General features: G+C 42.5%; 1 protein-coding gene across 8 annotated transcripts in view; it reads right to left on the reverse strand.

Moving 5' to 3' along the window:
- The window catches only part of ST6GAL2 (ST6 beta-galactoside alpha-2,6-sialyltransferase 2), a 179,007-nt gene that overhangs the window by 47,386 nt on the left and 106,501 nt on the right, over positions 1 to 25,120 (reverse strand). Inside the window, exons 1-2 of one of the 8 annotated variants that reach the window (XM_080571999.1) lie at positions 2,636 to 4,075; positions 1,403 to 1,468 (exon numbers count right to left, since the gene is read on the reverse strand). The exons of 1 other annotated variant lie outside the window; for it this stretch is intronic. In XM_080571999.1, coding sequence (XP_080428125.1) covers positions 1,403 to 1,435 — 33 coding nt within the window. In that variant the 5' untranslated portion in view covers positions 1,436 to 1,468; positions 2,636 to 4,075. 6 more of the 8 variants (XM_080571998.1, XM_080571997.1, XM_080571995.1 and 3 more) reach the window with 6 other exon arrangements.

Raw genomic sequence — 25,120 nt, forward strand, 5'->3', positions numbered from 1 at the left:
TCACACTAATCACAAATCATGTGTACACATCTGCAATTTTAACAGTATTTGCAGCAATTTCTCATCAAGATAATTAATATTAGAGGGGTACTTAATATATTTTGGCTTCTTGTAATGCCATTAGTAGCTAAACATGAGGAAAAGGAGCCAACACCATATGCCCAAATAGTTCAATGCGGACTGCCAGACAATTGCTTAGCAAATACAGAAGAGTGCCCAGAACACAGTCTGAAAATTACTGCAGAGAGATTTACATACAATTTCTGATGGACAAGTAGTATTCCAAAAACTCATGTAAAACCCAGCATGCTCTATTATTATATAAAGTAACTGACATACACAGCATCAGTTTGGAATACAATCATTAGGATACTATCAACAGGATGCTGGGTTTTTTCTTATTTAATTTCACTAATCTGAAATAGGAACAACAAAAAAATATATCTATAGGACTAGAATTATTTTATATTTTGCTTACATTTTTATTGGGAAATAGTATATCCAGTTTTATTTATACACAACTCTGTGTTTAATCTAAGAGTGCATAGGAAACAATCACTGTGAAGATTTCAAAGGACAGAGATAAGGTGAACATGGTTATAATTTCCTATGTTTCTACTGGGATACTTATGTATGCAAACCCAACATCCTTTTAAGTTCATTTTGTAAAGTTTCTATAATACTTTCCCTGGTTGCTTGGCCTTTCTTTTCCGCTCCTCAGTAGAAAAGGGATCACAAAACATAGATGTTGAGGTCTGCAACAAACCTCTAACATTTTGTACGCATCCCCCAACCCTGAATGTGCAATATGGACAATGCTGGGAAATCCTGTCCTCTGCCCAGATGAACTGTAGAAGAAAAAAAAAAGCGTTTTCTTAGTGCCCATCAGGAGTTGTGGAGGTCATAAACTCCATCACAGAAGACTTCTGCCTACAAATAGGTGAAAGTCTGCACTTACAGGATCTCAAACCCAGCACTTTCACAGCAAATGGGAAGTGAAGCTGAGGTCTGCCAGGATGTACCTTTGTGTTTGAATACACAGGCAGGACCTCACCTCCAGACTCTCCAAGAGCAATTTCATCACATCGTCTACCAGCAGTGCAACTTTCAGTCCTAGCAAGACACATGCTAAATCAGCAGGTAACCACCACAGCATTTCCAGTCAAATCATCACAAAAGCAAACCTGAAGGAAAAAGATACCTAAATACCTCTAAACTAGATTTAAAGTTAAAAAATACATACGTACTCTTAGCAAATTTGCAAAAGCTTCATCTTTAAATGCAAAAATATAGTAATTCTTTCCCCCCTGCCCGAAAGCCCACCGCCCCCTTTATCAAAATGAGCTGAATTACTTTTCAATGAGCTTTCCAAGACAAATATAAATATATGTATGAAAATTACCTGGATGCAGACACCACGCCTGGAAAGTTTCATTGCAAAGGGTTAAAGTTCAGAAAGTTTGCAAGACTGAAAAAGGAAAAGCAGACTGAAAAACTAGCAAAAACCTTAACCTTGAGGTCTGCTGCTGCCTCCAGCATATTACTTAATATTTCTTCCTAGATGAAGAAATGAGATGACTAAATCTTACTCCAGCAGTTATCAAGTAACATACTCAAATGAGTAAGCTGGCAAATTTTATTTCTAGTACTAAGTGAAACACATTACCATGACAGAATAAACCACAAATGATAGTGGAGCATTACAGAAGATAATGTTCCCAGTAAAATATACAAGTGGTCCACAGAAGTGATCTATGTTGCTTATTAGAGGTAAATTCAAAGAAACCTTATTTTTTCCTCTGAGAATATCGATTTTTATATGCTAATGCGATTGCTAGCTACTTATACGCGCGACCTGCACAAGCAAATGTAGAACTAATAAAAAAAAAAAAAAAAAGCCCTGAAAAAGCAACCGCAAGAAAAGGTCTCATTGAGATTCCTGGAAAGCACCGCTTCCCCAAACACATCTATTCAAGCCCTTTAAGCAGGCGAGCCCTTCCCCAAAACACACCCCGCGCGCTCCCCGCCTGAAAACTGTTAAGAGCCAAGAAGCCACCGAGCCGTGCCACCTCCGGTCCCTACGGCTGCACCGAGAGGGCTTCCCTCCCTCCCAGCCTAAGGCTGCGGAGCAGAAACCCTCCCCCTTACGGAATAAAACCCCAAAAAAACCACCACGAAGCCGACAAAGCGCCAGAAGCGCCCTCCTCCCGGGGGCGCCCCTAGGTACCTCCGGGGGCGCTCGGGGCGTTGCGGGGCGCTGCCCCCCGAGGCTCAGCAGCAGCAGGAGCAGGAGGAGCGGCAGCAGGAGGAGCAGGAGCAGCTTCCCACAAGTTGCCGCTCCCCCCGCATGCTGGTGGCCGCCGCACGCACAAAGCGCAGGGGCTTGGGGAGGGAAGGGGGGGGGGGGGCGGCGGCGGGCGGCACCCCCGCTCCCCCCGCATCGCGACGGAGGTGACACGGGGGGCTCGCGGCGGCACCGCCCCCCCCCCTCCATCCCTCCCTCCCACCCACCCGCTCTCGGGAGCCGCCCCCCGCAAGAGGCCAGCCCCCCGCCCGAGCACCCCCTTCGTTCCCAGCCCCTCCCGGGATGGGGACCCCCCCCCCCTCCACCTCTGCTCTCCCCCCCCGCTGTTACCTTTGGATGGGGAGGGGGGGGCAGCCCCTGGGCCGTGCCGCGCCGCGCCGCCCGGCCTCATTGTTCGGGGAGGGGGCGGCCCCCGGCGGGAGGGGCCGGGCGCTGCGGTGAAGGGGGTGGAGGGGCACCTTCCCTTCCCCCGGGGTTGGGGGGGGGGGCACCGCTAAGCTTTCGGGGGGCCGTGGCGGAGGAGCTGGAGGCGGCCGAGCTGCCGCCAGGGCTCCCGAGGAGGGCGCGGTGGGAGGGAGGTGAGCGGGCGGGGGCCGGGCCGGCAGCGAGCCCCCCCCCCCCCGCATCGGGGAGATGGCTGTGGGGGGCTTAGGGGAGCTGTGGGGGGCCGGGATGGAAAGTTGGAGGCACCCCGAGCCGGGCAGATGGGGCTCCCGCAGCTGCAAACGGCTTCGGCTCTTTAAGGTCAGGCTGCGGTAATTAAAGGGAATTATTTGAAGCCCAAAGGTCTCCCGAGAAGAACCGCCTTAACCCGCTCGTAAAAGCGGCGAGGAAAACAAGGCAGCACCCGGCCGCTAGATCCGCGAGCACAAAGGAAACGGGGGCTCAAGGAGGGGGGAAAGGGGCTGCGGGAAATCCGCGCTCCCACCGCTGTGCCCGCGGGGCACCCATCGCCCCTGCTGTACTCGCAGCGCCGGGGAGGGCGAGAAAGGTTCGCAGTGCGATTGTTGCTATCCCTTGTCGGCTTGCTGAGCATCTAAAAACACCCCGGAGCATAGTTGGCTGCCTTTGTTCAGATCGACTCGTGTTTTAGTCTACTCCAAGGAAGTTTTCGCCTAGGAGTAATCAGCACAATGCTTCGATAACCTTGATTGTGCCGGATCTAAGCTTTAAAAAGCGTCCGGGTAACTGGTAACAGCCACTCTGACTCTCACTGTGCCCATATTTGCTGAGAGTAAGATGATCAGAACAACGTCCCTGCAAAAGGCATGCCTTCAAAGCATGGAAAGAAGTGCTGAAACCGACACAAATAGTACTAAAGCAAAAAAAAAAGATGCAGTTAGCTAAACTGAGATGTAACTTCGGAAATAGAAGAAAAAAGACACAAGGATGTGAAAGAAAAACGATCAGGAAGGGGTTAACATTTTTTAAAAAATATGGTTGCTGAAATAATACTTCACGCCAAAAGCAAATAATGACTGTAAATCCCAGAGAAGTTCATCCATTTATTTATTCCATTTAAGTGGGAAGTTTCATGAATTGCAAAGCAATTAATGAATAAAAATGGAATTATTTTTTTCCTCTCAGCCTAGGACATTGGCAAAACAAATTTCAAACCTAGAGCTAATTTCTTCTAAACTATAAAAATCCTAATCCATTGGTGTGACGAATGATGTGATACAACTGGTTTGATTGTCTGACATAAGTGAGATAGGACTGAAACAGACTGCGATGTAGAAATATATACAGATTGGTGCTATGGATGCATTGCTGCTTGAGGGATATTCCTGAATACCATTCCTTCAGAAATCTAAATTTGTAAACATAACTAGCAATTAAGTAATGGATTTTTATTTTTTTCCCCTCAGGCTTGCTGCAGCTATCTATGAGACAATGTGCTGGCTCATACAATAAACCACAGGCACATGTTTTAAGAAAGACAGTAAAAGGTAGATACTGCTCACTCTTTTTTAAATTATTATTTAATTAATTGTTTTTGAAGCAGGAATCTAAATTTGTAGAACTCCACAGACTTTCCCATCTGTTACTATTTAAAAATGTGCAGTTCTTTAGTAGGCTCATTTTAAATAGACAGGTGAAATAGAATTCCAGTTTGGTGTAGAATGTAAATGAATAGCATAAATTAAGTGAGCATTAGAGGAAAGCCAGTAGTGCTAAGATATTCTACATGGGAGACTAAGATAGTTTAAACACTATCAGGAGAGCTTGTCACCCAAAGACTCCCCTCTCCGAGCAAATGACTTCCAGAATGGGCTCTTGGATTGGTGACAGATAGTGCTGGTTGAGCACAATTTGTATTGACTGCAGTGGGAGCCATACCTACACATCTAAATGTAAAATCTATCTGCAGGAGGCAGGTGGAGTTAGTCTGCAGTCCGCGAAGGTTTGCTTTTGCCTTTGACATTTCGCTTTTAGCTTAGGCTCTGAACTCCAGAACGGGAGAGAGCTCGCCATCCTGTATTTCTCACCATTGGCCTAATTCTGTCTTCCAATAGAGTGAAGTAATTAAGAACAACCTCCCTGGAAATCAGGAGAGTGAACTGGGATAAGGTCGGTGAGATCAGCATCAGGCCCCAGTGATGCTGGAGCAGCCCGTGGAACAGTTTGAGATCCGAGGACAAAGTAATTGCTGGAGAGTCCCGGGTGGCAAAGAATTTGCTTTCACATGTTCACAGCTTGAGGAATTTGTCTTTTATATAAATTGATAACAATGGGGTAAAGTTATGTACAGATGCCGTTGCTTTGTTACTGAGTTTAACGAGTGGTATAGGTGCATCTATCACTTTGTTTTGTTACAGTGTTAGAGCAACGCATATAAATAAAGGGGATGAATAACCCGATTCACTATGGGTAAGAGTCCCAGTATATTAAAAGCTGTGACACGGAGAAAGCTTTCTCCTCTCCTGGAAAAAGTTTTATAACACTTCTTTGCAGTCATCATTTAAACTGGCAGGGTACAGTACACAAAGATCCTTAAAGCCCTTGCACAGACTCAATCGGCCTTTTCGAAATACTTCCATGGTGAATACAGCTCCACTGAATTACAGGAGAATTTTTCTATTGACTTTACCAAAGTGAAGTTTCACCCAAGTAATTGCTATTTTATTTTAGAACTATTCTGGCTTTGGACAAAAGAGGTGCTCCTAAGGTTGCCAGTAAGCACTCGCAGACCGCGCACTGCCCGTTTCTCATGGTTCCCTGACAGTTTTCTGCCATTCGTCCCTGATGGGACGCGTGTGCTGGTTTGCTGCTCTCTTTCTGCAAACCCTGAAATGGCCTGGGGCTGCACGCCAGCCCTGTTTGAGCTGGGAAGGACAGAGCACACCACAGCCTGATCCCTTTAGCATCCCCAGAGGTGGCAAGTTTTCAAGTCCTTCAATATCACAGGAGCTGTGCAGGCACAGCTCCTCTGTCCGGGCATCACCTTCCTGCTGCGCCCACCCTGTGGGACACTGGGATCCTCATTAGCACTCATCTGCCCTCTGTGTCTAATCATCAGGTACGTTTTTAACAAACTGCAGGTACTGCTGCCGGCTCCCATGCACCTCAGGCGCATTTTGGTTGCTCAGATGCGGATGTGGATTTAGGAACGGAGCCTACTGAGCTCAATTAACAGCTATCCCTTAGGAGGGAGCGTGGCCTGGTTTCTTTTTCTCATATCGTCTCGTGGCAGATGACTGGGAGAATTGCTTTCACTCAAAAAAGAAAGCCATTTTTGCCCTTCAGAAACATCCTGATGAAATTCTCATGGGCTCACTGGCTTAGTTTTAGAAGCGTGCATGCGTCCGGCTGGGCTCAGGGTGGTTCTTGCACCCTGGCTGAAGGGCACTGGTGCATGTGCAGGGTGTTTCTAAGCAATCCCATCTCTCTGTATGAAACAGATGGAGAAAAAAAAAAAAAAGAAAGAAAGAAGGGGAGGTTACTCACCAGCATGACATGGAGTCATCTCTAAAGGAAATGTGTATACTGTCACTTGTGTGTCTGGAAAGCCAGCCCAGTTACAGCCCGGTGTTTGTTCCATCTCAGCAAGGTGCAGTAGGAAATGCAGCAGGAGTGGACTTGGAGCCTGCCACTGAGTGTAAGCTGCACCATCTCTGAAGCAGCCCTGGGACTCAAAGATATCAGGGATATTACTTCTTTCTAGTTTTCTCTGCTCTTGAGGAAAAGCCTTAACTTACTGCTGGCCTGACCTGTATTAATAAGTAATTCTTATATTTCAGTACTGGCTCAGGAGTGGAAGCTGGTAAGAAACTCACAGCCTATTCTTTGCTTTACTCTCCCCTGTATTTGCCGTAGGCAAGAAGCATGAACTCCCATGACCATAGTGTAGACTTTCAGCCAGACCAGGGTCACCTGTCCATTTGTTTACCCGCCTGCACAGCCGCATAGGCTGATCCATAGCCCACTTCTGTGATTTCTCTCTGTCAAGGAGCTGGATTCATAAGAGATGACAAAAAGCTGAAATGAAAAGACAAAGATACCAGGCCCGTCTTCAGCTCAGATTTTCTGCCAATTTTCGTATTATTTCAGAAGTCATCCCCATGCTCGGTAAAAGCTGAGCTTCAGTTGCATTTTGCTGGTAAAAGGGTTGGGGGTTTCCATGTCAGCAGGGCTGGGAGCTCCCTCTGGTGCTCCAACCCACTGACCCCAGGTGACATCCTCCGAACTCTATAGGCAGTCAGGCAGGAAAAGCCACAAACATCATAAAGCTCCATCCTTCATATTAATGAGATCACAAAGCCTTCATGAGCAAACGAGTGTAGCATCCCAAGGATGCATGCAGAAAAACATTCCTGAAGTCTGGTTGCTTTGATAAACTCAGACAATGCTCTCATACACCTTTCTGCTGAAGGTCTGGAAGCTTCTCTTTCCCCCCATTACTATTTATAGCATTGTTCCTTGATTCCTTGTTGCTTTTAATACAAGCTTAGGACACTAAAATAACTTGCAGCCTTTAGACATCTTTTATTAAAAATCAGTCAATGCAAAACTTTGCTGGAATTCAAGAACTGGATATTCTGGATATGTAAATAAACCTCTAGAGATAGATGAGTTTTGGAGCAAACCTTGTACACAAAATTACTCAAAATTAATCTCTGCCTGTACTCTGCGTGGTTGTGATTTATGGAGGCATTATTGACAAGCTGCAGTGGGCTGGCTTTTCGGTTGAGAAGGTTAACTGAAATAAACAGGTTTTTATGAAGCAGGTTTTTGAAGAAAAAAAATCTGCGACATCTGCTGAATCATCAAGAAAGGAGAATGGAACAAAAAAAGTTGGTTTTGAAATGACAGCTCTCTCAATGTGCAGTGGGGTACCGTCTTCCAATGAAGAAATACATATTTATTGGGATAGAGTTATCAGCAGTGAGGTAAATAAGTAAATATTGTGGGCTCACAATTTTAAGTGCCAGCTCGGAGGCAGCCCGACATGCACAGAGAGGCCAGGGCAGCAAGCAGGGTCAGGATTCACTAGGTCAGGACAGGCAGCCGTACAACCACGCAGCAAGTTGTGTACCTGCTTAGATGAAAAACAGCCTCTCATGTTTTGCCATCAAGAACCTTCATGTTTGAAGGGATGTAGAGTGTTATTCTGCCTGTCCTCATCACCACAGCCAGCATCTGCCTTAACAGATTACTGGTTTATCTGGTGTAATGGGAAGGACCAAAAAATGTGCCCCTATACTTCAAAAGCTCTCAAAAATTCATTCTCAATGCCTGCCACTGCTCCAAGCGACCCTCCACGTGTTTGGCCACTAACCATGGGCACTTGCAGTTCAAGGGCAATGGGCAAGGTTTGTACAGGCAGAGAAGTGTCTCTCAAATCAGCAGCCACTGAGGGCAGGGTTCATATCCTGAAGTGCAATAGTAGCGTTGCAGAAGTCATGTATACTGTTTGCACTTAGTTAGGAACTGAGAAAGTTAGTTTTCTGAGTTGCTTTATATTTTGAAAATGGGTCAGCTTTTTCTTGTTGATTTAAAATGCAAGGGAGCTTTCCCAGGAGTAGGGTGGTTGTTGGTTATTCATTGCTAGTTATTGCTAGTATACCATTTCATGTAACTTTGTAGCTGGACTGGGAAATGCTGCCATGTTTTTTGCTGTATGGAACCTTAAAAAAGACAACTTCTTCTTCTCAGTGGGAGAGTACAGATAGATCAGCATAGCAAAGCAGTTCTCGTCATGCATACTTTCCAAATGCTTCAAGACAAATTAAGAAATATGAACAGTACTGTGGTTTAATGCCTATTTGCATATGTCCAGGCTATGTATCATAATTTGTATATGCAAATACATGTTTAAAGATAGTTAAAAACACAATTAAATTTCTCATTTTGTATCCAACTGTCTCAAAGAGAGTCAGCATTTTTTACCCTCCTTTGTTAAGAGATGGAAAAACTCATTCCTATCTTGCTTTGGTATTTTGAGATCAGAACTTTACAGTGAAAACATTACATTGTTTGTTTAAATAATAAAAGTAGAAGTTCTGATGTTAATCTGGGGAAACAACCTTTAGTCTGCTTTATTTTGTGTTCCCCACCTTTTTGGCAACACAAAAGATACCATACAACTTCACTCTCCCTTGCCAGGCACTTGAATATGTTGCAGTTACATCTGCAAATGTCAAATATGTTGCAGGAACTGGTTAAATAGAAGCTATTATATGAAAAATGGGAAAGTAAATAGAGACATACAAGAAAAGCTGTGTTTTGAAATGGTGTCACTTTTCTGCAAGGAATAGGCATTGAAAAGACAACTTTAATTAAAGTCTTTATTTTCCAGCACATTTCACAGTTTAAAGATAGTAAACAGTATAAGTAGTATTTCCCACTTGGTGATAAAATTTACTCTTTCCCTGAAAATAAATAAATAAATAAATAAAAATTAAGAACATTTTGTGCACGGATTGTTGTAGAATTCAGGCATGTATCACCAACGTGCAGCTCTCTGCTGCTTGTCACTACCCTTCTTCCACAGGTGACTCTCTTCTCACAATCTTAGCCCACAGGTAAAGTGGGGCAAAAATAGTGCTGATTTGGCCTCCGTCATGGTTGGGACCTTAAGCCTCCCTCTGCTTGGAGCAGATCCTCTCAGATCCATGAACTTAAACTGTCTTCAGAAATGAAAGATTTATTTATTTATTTATTTCCATCAGAGACTGCCCCTTTTATCTTTCAAAGTTTCCTGCATCTTTCTCTCTCTGCCTTTAGCCTTCTCAAATTTGCAGTTTGCTCTGAGACAGAAATCTCTCTCTTCATGGCAAAGGGTGAAAAAAATGCTAAAATTGTATTGAAAAAGTTGCAGGCCAGTGTTTGAGAAGCATTGTTTTATTTTTCCTGTTATTTATAAGGAAATGGTTCAGGTGGAGGCAATTGTGGTTTCAGTAGGGCAGCTTCCATCTCCAAAACATTTATTTTAGCAACACAGGAAAGGTGACAGGGAGTTGGGAAAAGGGAATTAATGTTAGGGTTGGCTGGAAAATAGAGTTTTGTTTTGAAGAAAGAGAAGGAAAGAAAAGAAAATGTCAAGACTTTGTTCTTTATTGAGGTGAAACAGAAACCTTTCAAATGAGTTCAAGGGAAAACACATTTCCAGCAAATCCAGTCATCAGATTATTTTTCTGGGATGCAGAATATTTCAGGTGTGATTTCTTCCTTTTCTTCACTACGAGCAGACCCATATCACAGCTGGACACCCTGCGGCCTCTGCCTAGTCTGTTCTAAATGCTCGTCTTTCCCTCAAGATTTTGAATAAGTCTCAAATGGAGAATGGAAATTTCATTGAAACTAGTGTGTTTCTATTCTCATTAAATTGTAGTTTTCTGGCAAAAAAAAATAATTACAGTTTGAAAAATTGTTGACAAGATCTCAGAATAGGGGGGACGTTAAAGAGAAATTCTTGGATCCAGCCTCTGTTCTCAGCTTCAGTGACAAAATAGTGCAGCTGAGGTCAGCATGCCTTTTGATTTGCCAGGGAGGTAAAGTGTTTCTCCCAACAACTGAATTTAATATTGTGTCCCTTTTAGTTCAGTGACGTTTACACAGCACTGTTTATTCTCCTTTTTTTTTTTCATCTCATCCATCATTCACAGCTCAGATTTCTACAGTGATTCCACGAAGTCAGTTTACTCTACAATGCAAAATGAAAGTCAAGTTAATTTCGCGCTCTACCCACCTCAGTCTGATTAACGCAAATTAAATTTTGTGCTAATAAGACTGAGTGTGTGACCATAATTGGAAACCCTTGAGTTCCCTTGACTGCAGGGAAAGTGCTGTTTTTCCGTGCATCATGAAAACATTTGAATCATAACATCTGGGAAGTTTGTGAGAAACAATGGCATCAATTTTGGGCCTCTATATAAAGTGTATTCTGCATCCCTTCAGGGACTGTGAATGCATATCTATTTCAAATTGCAGCCCTTGAAATATTTGGCCCACCTGCCCGCTGGAGAAAACTAAAGGAGAAGTGACACTCAGCTCATAAGCGGGAACTGATGAACATCTGTTTTTCTCCGTCACATGGAAATCCTCTTGGGCTAATAACTGGCTGCTATGCTTTAAATAACTGGGCATTTATTTAAACCTGTAACGAAAGTCTGAATAGATCATGTCAGACAGAAGCGTTGCTAAGACTGGGATCCTTCACCAGCCATTTGGAGGAAGAGGAAAAAAAACTGGAAATGAGAGCTGAATGACAGGCTACAAAGCAAGGCGAGGCAAGGCAGAGCAAGGCTTGGATCTAAAAATAAAGAAAGCTTCAGAGTCGTGAGGAAAGAATTTGGTAAATGTGAGTTTATGGTCTTATTCCATTTAGGTCTATACATTTATTTACATGCTAAAGAAAGTGTGATTTTTTTTCCTCAACTCCAGCAATGAACTCTTGTGCCAGCTATCATCTGGTCCCAGAAGAAGAAAGTAGCAAACCCAAAGAAAACTATAGCAGGTAGGGTTTGGGAAAAGGGTCCCTCTAAGTTCTGGGCCTATGGGAAATCCTGGTATCAATGAGGTCATGCACCTATGGGTAAGATGGGTGAGACTAAAGAAATGCGCTGGAGTGCCTGGCGCCAGAGATGATGCAAGAGCACACTGAGATTTAAGTAATGTAAAAGCACATAAATCCTGTGTGTTGCAATCCAGAGAAGCCCAGAGAGTGCCAGACAGGATGGGAGTAGTTGTAAATATACCTGCATCTAAATGGAGCATCTTCACTTCTGGGAAGTGAAATGATTCCCACACGCTGGGAATTTGTGGAGAGATATATCATCCACGGCTACATCCTTAGCAGCAGGAACTTCATGACTGTACAGAAAGTGTATTAAGTATGAAAAAATAAAAATAGAAATCAACAAATTCTTCTTCTAAAAAGCAAAGTCTCTTGCAGCATGCCATCCTAATGAAGGGCATGAGAGTCATAGATGTCACCGCTCACCAAAGAGCTAATGCTCTGAAGTCCAGCCCTGCTCTCTAATCCTGGAATCAATGGCAATTTGTTACTGTTTTCTATGGAGGCAGTATCAAACACCTAATTGGAAGAACTACTACACCACTTCTGTACATCTCTATCAGGTCCGAATTTAGTTTTAGCAATATAAAACGGGCTTCTCCTATTTGTCCTCTGTCTGCCTGACAAACAGCCTTATAAAGTAAACATTCACAAAAGAGAAAGAACAGATTGTACACAGCTATAACAACAACATGTTTTTGGTCTGACTGCCCCATAATATATGAAAATAGAGTACAAAAGAACTGTAAATAAAACAAGGTTCTGAGCACAAGCTAACCTACTTGTACGTCATTTCTATTACCAAATGAAGCTACAGGACCTGTGCTTGTGTAGCAAATGGCCCTAAATTTCTTCCCTCCCTGCTGCCGTGGGAGTATAATTTGGCCAGGGAGTATTGTCTGAATGTGACATCATCTTGAAACAACAACTTTAAAATTGGAAACAGGTAATAGTGCCCATTAATTATATTCCACATCTGTAAAGCATATACACTCTGCTGTGGATAGACAGAGAAATCTTTGGCAGGGGGTTTTCTGAATATCTCTAGCCAGATTTCTCATTTACAGTTTTCTCATCAATTTGTACAATGGGAACAGATTGATCTCTAGCAGTAGGTAGGGAAAGGGAAGATTCCTATGACATATGAGTGTGAAACAAATGAAGGGGGCTTCAGTCTTCCAAAAGGTGACTTTTTGGAAGTCGCCTAAAACCTGAAACCTGGTGTCTAGACATGTAGCATAGGCCCAACATGCCAACACAAATGGAGACATCTTTCCATTCAGTCTTCCCCCCTCCATCCCTCCTCCCCCAATTTAAGTATGGGGAATGTTTTTATTATTTTTTTGCAAATAAAATACATGTACCATGTACTATGCTCTTTTGCTGCAACGGCACAAAGGCACAGGGAAATTTCCTCAAGAGCTAAAAATCTCACTTGAACCTCAAGGAGTCCCTCAGAGCATAGAGAGGTTTTTCTGGTGCTCAGGATAAAACAGAACCCTAAGCACGGTGCAAGGTCATCTCATTGATCCTTGTGGCTACTGTTATTTACCAGTCTGCTCCAAGCTGGTGGTGCTGCCTCAGAATCTGCCAACATGTGGAAAGTGTCTGTTATCATCTCCCACAGCCCCACTCACTAGAAAGGAAGCTCTAAGTCGCATAGTTCTGCTCTTTTTCATGTGTTCCCACCATGGCTCTGCAGGCATCTTCACTCTCCTGCCCTGGGTGCAAGTCCCAAAAGATGTGGTTTGTTTGGTCTCAGTAAATAAGTCACTTTTGTTTTTTAATTTTATTTTTATCATGGCTGGCTTTTGCTATATTGTCAGCTTGAGCGTTACTGAGGGTTTTTTGAACTGGGTATGTGACTGGGCTTTTAACAACCTGTGGCATAAGGGAATATGCATTAAGCCATTGAGAATATTTCATCACAAAGAAGCTTTTGAAAGAACGCATCATATACACCTGCTGAAGAGTATCTCAAATAATTGAACTGATGATAGTGGAATGAGTAGAGTGTTTGTGAGAGAGTGACACCACATCCACCACACAGAGGACTGGCATTATAATTAATTAATGCTTATAGACAATTCCTTAGCACAGATGCTATGCTTTTCTGTGCCTCATCCTTTGACAGGGGAATGCAGGGGAGGTGAAAATAAACAGTCAAATGTTCTGTCATTTTTGTCATGTCTTCCCTCTATTTAATGCCTCACACAATTGGAGGTTTCAAGGTCACCTTATTTACTGATGATTCTCTGTCAGCAGTAATACCAATTTTGTGCTGAAATTAATCAAAATATGTTTATTGTAGCAGCCCCTTTGGCTCCCTTACACCGTTCCTTTTCACACCAGTGATAAATATGTATGTATATATATCTCAAACTAATATAGAATTAAAATTTGCCCAAAGTATGTGTTTTAGAGCCCTGGTGTTTAATGACAAGCCATATTATTCAAATAATAAAGCAAATAGGAATAAAAATATTTATAGATGAGGTTTTTCAGATGGTTTTGCAATATAGCAAGCATGGGTAATGTATGATGAGGTTCCACAATCACTTTTCTCCCACACACATATTGATGGAAACCCTCGCAACTGAACACAATTGCATACATCTCTTTTTCAATCTGTGTGTAGGTTATTACTGTAGAGGTGGAAGACCTGAATACATAAACCACTTACTGCCCTACCTGCAGTAACAGAGCCACAAGTCATTGCTTGGATGCATCTATCTGAATTTTTATTAGTTACTTCATTTTGATGAAGGTGGATTCCTGCCAGCATCCAGTTGAAACTCAATCTTCAAGAGATCTTAGTGTTACCAAGACTTCTGAGATGTAAGGTAAAAACTTGGCAAGATAAATTGCCAACCCTAATATCTTTTTAAGTTGAACATACAACAACAGTAGCACATCTTGCTGCCAATTTCTTAAGGTTATCCTAAACTGAAAGAACAGGAAGAAAATATTTTACTCTGATGATGCACTTGTTCCTTTCTTAACTGTTTGGAGCATAATAGAGATTTACATCATGTTGTATCCTGGCAGCCTAAAGTTCTCAGGTTTTTACTACTAGAATGGCAGTTTCATACAACCCGAAAATTGAGTCCATATGTGTTCGTGCATGCAGGCTGCTTATGGACACAATTGACACGATGATTAGCCATTCTGTTCATTATCAAAAAAACTCTGGTTGACATCTGTACAAGGTTGGAGAACTGTGACTGCCTATGAACTTTTGTAAGCATTATTTTGGCTGGGGCACTCAAATTCAGCGTGGACTTTGCAAGGGCACTTCATCCTAGGAAAGATCTCTAACAGTAACACCTAGTACCTTGTTGACAAGGTGACATTAGTTGAGGTCTGATCTTTACTTCTCTGAACTTTCTGCTTCACTAAGGCAGCATGTCTGGTTTCTTTGCTATCCAGGCATTCTTTTGTGTTGGTCTCATTTTGCAAAGTGATTTTTCTTTTTCTCTGGTAGTTGAACTTCTTGTGACAGCCATCCACCTGGTGTATGGGTTCTTGTGCATTTGCCACAGACTATCCCTTCATTTACAGGTGTATAACCTCCACGTAAGGCATATACACTGACAGTTATGTTCTAATTAGAGTAGGGTTTTAGTAGCACTTGCATCATCCCAATAGTTTTAGCACTGCTTTTTTGGTTAATTCCAGTCAACCTGAATAAATTTTTGTACAATTCATCTGAAAGACTGCCTAACAGAGACTAATAAAGACAAGACTTGCCTGTCTCTTGTGGGAGACGTGGCAATTGGTGGCTGTTTCGGTCATAGTGACCATGAAGTGGTTGAGTTTAGAATTTATGGCGACAGAAGGAAAACTGCCACCAAAACTTCAGCCCTGGATATGGAGAAAGCAGACTGCAGGCTGCTCAGGGAACTAGTCAGCAAGGTCCCCTGGGAAAATGCTTTTGAAGGCATTGGCGTCCATCAGTGCTGGTCAGTCTTTAAGCACTGCCTCCTAAAAGCTCAAGATCAGGCAATTCCAAAATATCGGAAGTCAGGCAGGTGGGGCAGAAGGCCGGCCTGGTTGACCAGGGATCTTCTACTGGAGCTTAGGCGAAAAAAGAAAGTGTACGGCTACTGGAAGGAGGGTCAGGTGACAAGGAAGGAACACAGGGATGCTGTTCGTGTTTGTAGGAAGAAAATTCGTGCGGCCAAAGCCCAACTAGAGTTGAAGCTGGCCATATCTGTGGGAGACAATAAAAAAGGTTTTTTTAGATATGTGAACAGAAAAAGGAGAACCAAAGAAAACATAGGTCCGCTACTTGGTGGGGAAGGTCTCCTCACAGACAAGGACATAGGCAAAGCAGAGACTTTTAATGCTTTCTTCGCCTCTGTCTTCAACGCTGATGATGGGCTTCGGGACCCAGGGTGCCCTGAGCTGGAGGACCATGATGGTGGGAATGATAAACTCCCAACCGACCCTGAACGTGTGCGGGATTTGCTGCTCCACCTGGATCCATACAAGTCCATGGGTCCGGATGGGATTCATCCCACGGTGCTTAAAGAGCTGGCTGACATCATTGTGGGACCTCTCTCAATTATTTTTCAACGATCTTGGGAATCTGGAGAGGTCCCATTGGACTGGAAGCTGGCAAATGTTGTGCCAATTTTCAAGAAGGGCAAGAAAGAAGACGCTAGCAATTATAGGCCTGTCAGTCTCACGTCAGTGCCTGGTAAAATTATGGAGAAGATGATTCTTGAAGTTATTGAAGCGCACCTGGGGGACAATGCAGTCATTGGTCCCAGACAACATGGGTTCATGAGGGGTAGGTCCTGCCTAACAAATTTGATTTCCTTTTATGATAAGATCACCCATCTAGTCGACCAAGGGAAAACAGCTGATGTGATCTTTTTGGACTTCAGCAAGGCTTTTGACATGATTTCCCATAAGATCCTACTAGACAAAATGTCCAGCATTCAACTTAACAAAAACATCATATGATGGGTGAGCAATTGGCTGACGGGCAGGGCTCAAAGAGTTGTGGTAAATGGGGCCACATCTGGCTGGCGGATGGTCACTAGTGGGGTCCCTCAAGGCTCCATTTTAGGGCCAGTCCTCTTCAATGTTTTTATAAGTGATTTGGATGTAGGACTAGAAGGTGTTTTGAGCAAATTTGCTGACAACACCAAACTTGGAGGAGTTGTGGACTCCGATGAGGGTGGAAAGGCCTTGCAGAGAGATCTGGACAGATTGGAGAGCCGGGCGATCACCAACCACATGAGGTTTAACAAAAAGGACATTAAACTGTTGGAGTGTGTCCAGAGGAGGGCGACGAAGATGGTGAAGGGCCTAGAGGGGAAGACGTATAAGGAGCGGCTGAGGTCACTGGGCCTGTTCAGACTGGAGAAGAGGAGGCTGAGGGGGGACCTTATCGCGGTCTACAACTTCCTCGCTAGGGGGAGTGGAGAGGCAGGTGACCTATTCACTGTAAACACCAGTGATAGGACCCACGGAACTGTGTTAAGCTGAGGCAGGGGAAGTTTAGGCTTGACATCAGGAAGAGATTCTTCACTGAAAGGGTGGTCGCACACTGGAACAGGCTCCCCAGTGAAGTAGTCACTTCACCAAGCCTGTCTGAATTTAAAAAGCGATTGGACTGTGCACTTAGTCACATGGTCTAAACTTTTGGGTAGACCTTTGCGGTGCCAGGAGTTGGACTTGATGATCCTTATGGGTCTCTTACAACTCGGGATATTCTATGATTCTACGATTCTAATATTTCATTCCTGTCAATAAACACAGAATCCTCCATGAATAAATCTGTCATAAATTGTTCTGTGGGTTCACTTTGGATCTTGTACCAAGTCACTAAACTCATGGCTTGCCAATACTGGATGAGTTTTTTGGGGAGAACAATTTAGATATTCAGCTAACATCTAGTACTACTCAAGTATTACCCATGTTGCTTTCTCTCCCTCCTAGTCAGGTTAACAAAGAAATTTGTAGTTCCTTCTCACAAGTGGGCTCCACTGAAATGCTAGCCAAGCTCTGTCTCTTGCTTGTCAGAAGAGCTGCCTTCCAGTGGACTCTGGACCACTCCATCTCTCAAGGAGTATCCTGTCTTTTGACTCACAGTAAACCCTATTTCAGGTGGCTCTGGTTTGAGATTTGGGAAATTTGGGTCTGCCAAACCAGGATTATGGCAGCTCAAAGTGCTCTGAAATGTGTTGTTGGAAAGTGCACATATGAGACTGGTGTTAGAACTATTCTGCTATTTGCATTATTATGTCTAGGTAAAGCAAAAAAGGACAGTGAAGTCAAAACAGAGAAGTGACAATTATAGTCTAACAAGAGATGATATTTTAAAGTTCTTTCTCAATTGTACAGCTCATTCTTGTGACAAAGTGGTGTCTCAGCATCATTAATGAATTTTGCTTCTGGGTATATCCTGTAGGCAGCAGCTGTGTCTTTAAAAAAAGACACAGTGAGAAGAACAATACCTTTTTCCTGCTGATCTGCTCAGCTTCCAAGCATAACAATTGAAAATAAGCATATTAGGAAGAACTGAGCAGACCTCATGAAGTAATTTACAATAGTGTCATGGGGTGACTCCCAAAAATGCCACAAATTGAGCATACGGTAATCGTTCACCTCTTACTGTATGCTTTCAAATGTAAACAAAAAATATGTGTTTTTGTTTTGGTAAGTAATTATAAGTTCAGCAGTGTATTAGGACATTAGCATATTAATTACATGGTAATCAACATAACAACAACACAAATCTGAATTTGTTGCTAACTACTAACCTTGACTAACATTTTGAAAGGGGCTTACATGCTTTAGGAACACAAGCCAAAATAATGTGGACACCTGCACCTCAGTGACGGTTCCTTAAAAAAAAAAAAAAAAAAAAAAAAAAAGAGAATGCTATTTTGCTCTTCCCTTGCCTTAAAAGAACCCTTGATCCTAATGTTTTCTTTTTATTTATCATTATTAATGTTGTAGTTTTAAATGGGGTTACTAGTTAGTTTCTCCTCAGCCTTTGGATGTGAGTGGGTGTCTACTCCACTGTGCAAAGCTCTACAGAATTTCCAAAGGGTGGCACTGTCTTGTGGCAAGGTCCATCCAACTCTAAGCTTCCCCTGGCAAGCTCAGCTTGATGCCCGACATGTTTAGGCCATTGGGTACAGTTTCACCACTAGATGGGAGCATTGGTTATTTAGCCTTTGCTTTGAAGTGGTGTTCTTCCAGGAATGGAAAATGCCATTCCCTCCTGGTTCTTGTTACAGACCTGTGGGAGGCCTGAACCTGCCCCCATCACTTTGCAGCACACTCAAGAAACACTGGCTAACACTGGTCCCTAGAGGACATCCTTCTCTGTGGATGCCCTGTATGACCAGCATTCAAAGTGGTAGATGCTGTTTAGGATGAAAGCACTCAGTTACTCCCTGAGTCTTGAGGGACGTGCTGGGAACTGCAAGAATGTTCCAGTAAGCTTGTTTTACAGGTTAGTGTTTCATTGGGAAATGGAGCATCTGTAGTTTTACCAGTTGTCCTAAAACCTCTCTGATCACTAGAGAAAAATGAAGGTAAAACGAAAGACGAACTTGACATTTCCATCCAAAGACCGACAGTGGAGTTACTGTGTTTTCAGAAAAATGCACAGAAAGGAAACCTTACATGTTAGTCCAGCTCCAGGACATCTGCAACACCTACAGTTGCCAGGATGCTTCCACAGCTCTTTTAGGTGAGTTCAAAGGCTTAAACAAATACTTGGTCCAGTGCATGTCCCTTACTGAAAGGATCTCCATCTGTGGGCATGTGACTCCTGGTGTGCTTCTAACCCCAGGGATCTGTTCAGTTCAAATATTCCCTTCCTCCCCCAAGGCATGTATGCACTGCTTAAACTCAATAAAGATATGTCTTAACGCCTTTTTCAAAGAGCCATTTCCTGGCCTCACCTTGATGTTGCTTGAATAGGAAGATGTCAGACAATAAAGTAAACTAAGGGCTGTCCCTGTGCTCAGTTTAATTACAAACAAGCTGTCCATCGATTACAAGGGAAATGCTTCCTACAGACAGCAGGATGGAGTACAGACCTCAACATGCAACCTCTTCTGTTGAAAAATGCAATGTATTCACCTGTATATAATTGATGGCTGCACTTCTTAGGAACTTAAACATGTGAAATAATGTGCATGGACCATTACTAACTCAGGACTGAGATTAGGAATGAATACAACCAAAGAGCTGGTGGGTGGTAAAGGTTTCAGCTGTATGCCTCCTGCTCTGGGCCATGAGGGTTATGAGGAGACAGGGCGCATGGTGAAATCTGGGAAGGGTCATGTGGTTAAGATCTTGCCTGGAAAGGCACAGATTCAGTTCAGCACTTACACAGGAGGTAACCCAGAAATTTCAGGAAATGGATACAGATATCTAACCCAGGAGGCCTGAGGGTCCAGGATCAGGTCATGAGCCTGCTAGCCAGGAAATAACTAGTGGCATTGGGCTGCTGAGGCAATGCAAGTGTGAGGTATGAGCTGCACTTAGGAGGCATTATGCATGGATGCTTCTTAGCATGGAGGCTTCTCAACATCAGGGGAATGTAAATTTCCATGAAGTACCCCTCACTTCCAGCCTCACAGAGAAAAGAGACCCTTACCCTCTGCGGCTAACAAGAACTATTGAAAGGAGGGAGGCTGCTATGCCTTCTAGGCTCTGAAAACGGAAGGCAAATAGGAAACAAAACTTGGGTAAAGATGTACTTTTAACACAATTGTGATTTTCTCTGGGCATGACATTTTTTCATGTCTCAAGTTGATGTTAGCACAGGTACCCTTCTACTGGTCTGTGCCAGAGGCCTGAGCTAGGAATGTCTCATTATCTTTGACTGTAATGATTTGAGTCTTCCGGCTGTGTCCTGACACCCTGCTTTTCTGAGGCATAATGCAGAGCCATGCTCCTCACCGGCAGCCAGAAGCAGAGATGAAGACAGGCTCTGAAGTCTAGAATGCACAGAGAATTGTGTTTCCTCCTCATTAGCACTCTCTGGGGTTTAGGGTGCCACCTAGGTCATGGTGCACAAAACAGACTAGTCATGTAGTCACGCAGGAACCCATAGCCCTGGTTGGAAATATACAGAAAATGTCATCACTCTCTATTGCGGGATTAAGCATGATAAACTGTTGAGCCCCAAAGCACACAGATTTGCTGTAACACACAGATACTATGTTGAAACCAACTTGTTTCTCTCAGAATCTTTCAACTTGTCTGTAGCCTCAGAGGAGATTACAGTTTATTGACCAAATAGCAAAGCGACTGGATATCTTCCTCTATCAGACTTAGGTACAGCTAGGAGTGAAATCTCTCTTCAAGTTAGCTCCTCCACAAGATGTTGTGATGGGACTAACACTGAGATCAGATTTCACTGGTAAATCAAGTAGAAATCAAAGGGAGGTGCAGAGAACTCATTTAAAATCGGAGCGGAAATAATATCAAACCTGTACGTGAAAAAAATTACTGACAGTTTTTTTTTTTTATATAGTAAAAGAATTTCTTTCTTTTTTTTTTTTTTTTTTTTTTTTTTCCTGCTGTGAAAGTCACTCTTCAAGTCTCTAGGGCATTAAAATTAAGCTTTCTTCTTTTGATTTAGTCCAGGAATTAGCTGTATGAGCAACTCAGGTAGGGACACCAGCTAAAAGAAAATCAGAATAATCAAAGATATGGGATCTGGCAAAGCTCTCAAACACAGCACATTGACTATTAAGTTTCTCACTAATCCCCATAATGCCTATGGAAAATATGTTCTTTTTTTTCCCCTAAATAATGAGTTTATTTTCCTTTCCTTTCCTTTCCTTTCCTTTCCTTTCCTTTCCTTTCCTTTCCTTTCCTTTCCTTTCCTTTCCTTTCCTTTCCTTTCCTTTCCTTTCCTTTCCTTTCCTTTCCTTTCCTTTCCTTTCCTTTCCTTTCCTTTCCTTTCCTTTCCTTTCCTTTCCTTTCCTTTCCTTTCCTTTCCTTTCCTTTCCTTTCCTTTCCTTTCCTTTCCTTTCCTTTCCTTTCCTTTCCTTTCCTTTCCTTTCCTTTCCTTTCCTTTCCTTTCCTTTCCTTTCCTTTCCTTTCCTTTCCTTTCCTTTCCTTTCCTTTCCTTTCCTTTTCCTTTCCTTTCCTTTCCTTTCCTTTCCTTTCCTTTCCTTTCCTTTCCTTTCCTTTTTCCTCCAGTTAACCTACTATGTTTGAATGCAGATTTCTACAAGGTGAATGGCAACCTAAGCAGCTATATTTAGGACTCTGAAAATATTCAAGCATGCAGAATTTGGGACTGTAAATCATTTGCAGCTGAATTTGCTTTAAGCATCTGGATGGAACTTTATGAGCATCACAACTAAATGGCAAATTATAGCACATGGACCAAATTCCATCTTATTTATAAATATGCAAGTCCATTCAAATAATTAGTGTTGCATACTTAGTATAGGTACATCTTTATGAGCAAAAGCCCAGTTTGCATCCTGTTTATCCAGTCACTTCTTCAAAGACATTGGTGTGTTTTAAAACATTCAAACCCCCAACTTCTTAAAATGCAAGTCATGGAACTGATAAATATGTTTGGCTCACAAGGAAAAATATCACTTCTGCAAAGATGCATATCAGCATTAAGTACAGAATTTAAAAGCCCATAGAAACGTTGGCTTGACAGAGGAAGATGGAGCATCCATTCTCTTCCTCTCAGGCTAGGTAACTTCTTTAGTTTTACTATACACTTTAACTTATAGCATGCACTTTGTTCTTTTCACCACACACCCTTTTATTCTTTGAAAGAGCACTGTCTCCCTTTGTAAGTTAAGGCCCAAGTATGGGATGCAATGCTCCTGGTCAGCAAGGACACCACAGGAGCATTAAAAGAAACAACTGTTGTATCTTTCTAACATGTACTGAAATTCTGATTGCTCTGCTGAGTCAGTATCCACAGTTCAGTGTCTTGGAGATATTCCAGAATGGTATCCTGGCCAGCATTAGAAAATGGTACTCTCTGACACCTGTAAAGTTCACAGAAGAGAGTCAGCTTTGCCAAATCTCCTGATTCACACCAAAATAGCTGAAAATATCTACTGAAAACATATTGCTTCAAAAATAAGAATGCTTTCATATGCAGAAAGGTGAACACATGCTTGAGAAAGACATAATAAACACAAGATTACAAAGCTAAAACCAAACATTTCAATTAACTCATAGGTGAATGCTTTTATATCATTTCCTTGGGTTATTGTTTCAAACAAAAGGTTGCACTGTTGTTTTTTAAATGTGATTTGGGATAGAAAAAACGTTCTTTATGTTAAAGCCCATTTTAGGGCCAAATGTGTAGGAGATGTGTCTCAAAGCAAACAAACTGCCTACAGTAAACTCAAAAAAGTGCAGCCAGATTGCATGTTGAAGAGCTATTCCTTTAGATCTTAGAAAGCAAAATTCACCTGTTCTTTGGAAAAAAAAAAAAAAAAAGCAGATGAAGTTTCAAAGGCCTTTGCTCACATTACCTTAAAAAGGAAGGTAATTAAGAAAACTACAGAGAGAAATGTAGGGATATACTTGGCTTCTGCAATAGAAGTTAATAAGAATCAACTGTGTATATGCGGTGGAATCTAAGTTTGCTGTGTAACTCCAGAGAGCTTGCTAACTCTTGTCTGGAAGGGACTTCAGCTCTAACCTTTTGTTGAAAGCAGGGCCTAGTTATTAGGTTACTTGGGGCCCTGTCAGGTCAAGTGCTGAGTGTTTGCACTGTGGGCCTTCCACTATTTCTCTGGATGACCTTGTGCAGTGTTTAATAGTCTAACAACAAAGCATTTTTTTCTATACCCAGGCAGAATTTCCCTTGATGTAACTCTGTGCATGTCTGTGGAGGGCTTGCCTTCATCTTCCCTGTAACTAGCTTTTAGGCTAGACTGTGACTACATCCCCCCAGAGCCTTTCCTTCTCTAGGATGAGCAAATCCAATCCTTCATGTCAAGTTCAGTAATCTGCTCAACACTTTCATGACTCCTCTCTGGGTTCTCTCCAATTTTTTAATGTTTCTCTGGAGCTTAGGAGGCCAAACCAGGGCACAGCGTTCCAGTTGTGGCCTAATAAATGCCAAAGATTGTGGGACAGCCACTTTCCTTGATCTGCTAGCTGTACTCTTGCTGACGCAGCCCAGGATACAGCTTGCTGCAAGGGTAGACTCCTGGCTTATGTTCATTTTATTCCCTATTAGGACCTCCAGCTCCTTTTCAGCAGAGCTGAATGACTGTTTGGGATTAAAATAATCTCAGATGTAGGACTTTGCATTTATTACATATATTTTTGTTAAGCCTCATTCAAATCTTGTTGGCCCAATCTTTCGTCAAAGTCTCTCAGTATGGTAGCTCTTCTTTCCGGCATATTTAATTCTCAATATAGTTTTATTCACAGATTTGAACAACTGTTACTTTGAGGAAGGAAGTTGTAGTAAGTAATTTTATAAAGCATCCTAAAAATGGTAATGCAAGTTCTGTTTATTGCAGTTTGGACTCCTACACCACAACAAAAGGCACTTTCCATTCTTTATCTTTCTGCACCAACAGTCTTTCCAGAATAGTCATTCAAATGATCAGGTTTAATTTAGTACCATGTGAAGCTAAAAGGAAAGGTTTCAAGTGACTGCTGGACAGGACGGAATTCATCCTCCTACATAGTTCCTGACTGAAATATGAACTGCTGGGACTGGCATTAATCCCAACAGCAGAAATCTGCTTGTGCATTTCACAGAGTTCTGGATAAAGAATTTTGTTGTTGTGGGACCAACAAATTTAAAGGTTTTTATATCACGGCCACTCACACATGGATCAACCAGGATAGTGGGCCCCTGATACTCTGAAGAAACTCCAGAGGGTAGCAAAGGGAGGACATAGGACACATCAGAGCAGATGCTGAAACCTTAGGAACAGAAGGGTGAGGAAGGAGGTACACAGTCTGAATCAAACTGCTCAGCTCCTGGCAGAGTACATTCCTGAGACAGCCCTTGCAGTCTTTACTGCACCTCTGTTACACAGGATCACCCTATTCCTAGTGGTATGTTCCTAGCTCTTAAAAAGGTACATACATTTTCCTATGACTTTATTCATCTTGTCCATTCCCAATCAGTGTTGAAGAATTTTCCTTTTTTTTTTTTTTTTTTTTTTTTTTATGAGTAAGCAGGGGAACTTCCATCAATTCCTGGAATTAAGTGATCCATTGCTTGGTTACAATCAATGTTAGCAAAGATTTCCAAGAGTTTAGTCTACATTAACTTTGATCAAAGCCGTATTTTTTTTTTGTCCTTGTTTATTTCTTAAAGCATTTTAAACAAGGTGTCTCAGTTTGCTTGCACCTGCATATGTTTGTATGGAGTTATACAATTCCCCCTTAGTCAGTTAGAGAAACTGTGCTAAGCATATTTATTTCTTTTAATCTTCTTTAGAAATTAATCTCTCAAGTCCTTTAATCATTTTTTTCCTTTTCTGAATTACCTGCAGTTTGTTAGAGCCTTTCTGGCAGAGATGTGCTTAGAGCGGGGAGCAGTGGTTTAGCTACAACTTCCCTGTTCTCTGCACATTGTCTTGGGGATCTGACCTCTCCAGACAGGGATTCAGTGGTGAGGTTCTCAGCAACCTTTGGAAAATGGAGCAGTGACTTCCAGTCATCTCCATCAGCTCTAATTATGGTGTTGGAGTTGAACCCTCTGTATATTGCTTGACTGAGGCAAGGGAACACAGGTGTTGCCAGTCCTGAGAAAACTGTCGCCCTCCTAAATCAACACGTACCACTAACTGAGATGT

This window comes from Anser brachyrhynchus, assembly GCF_964034855.1.
Source record: "Anser brachyrhynchus genome assembly, chromosome: 1".
NCBI classification, from domain to species: Eukaryota; Metazoa; Chordata; class Aves; order Anseriformes; family Anatidae; genus Anser; species Anser brachyrhynchus.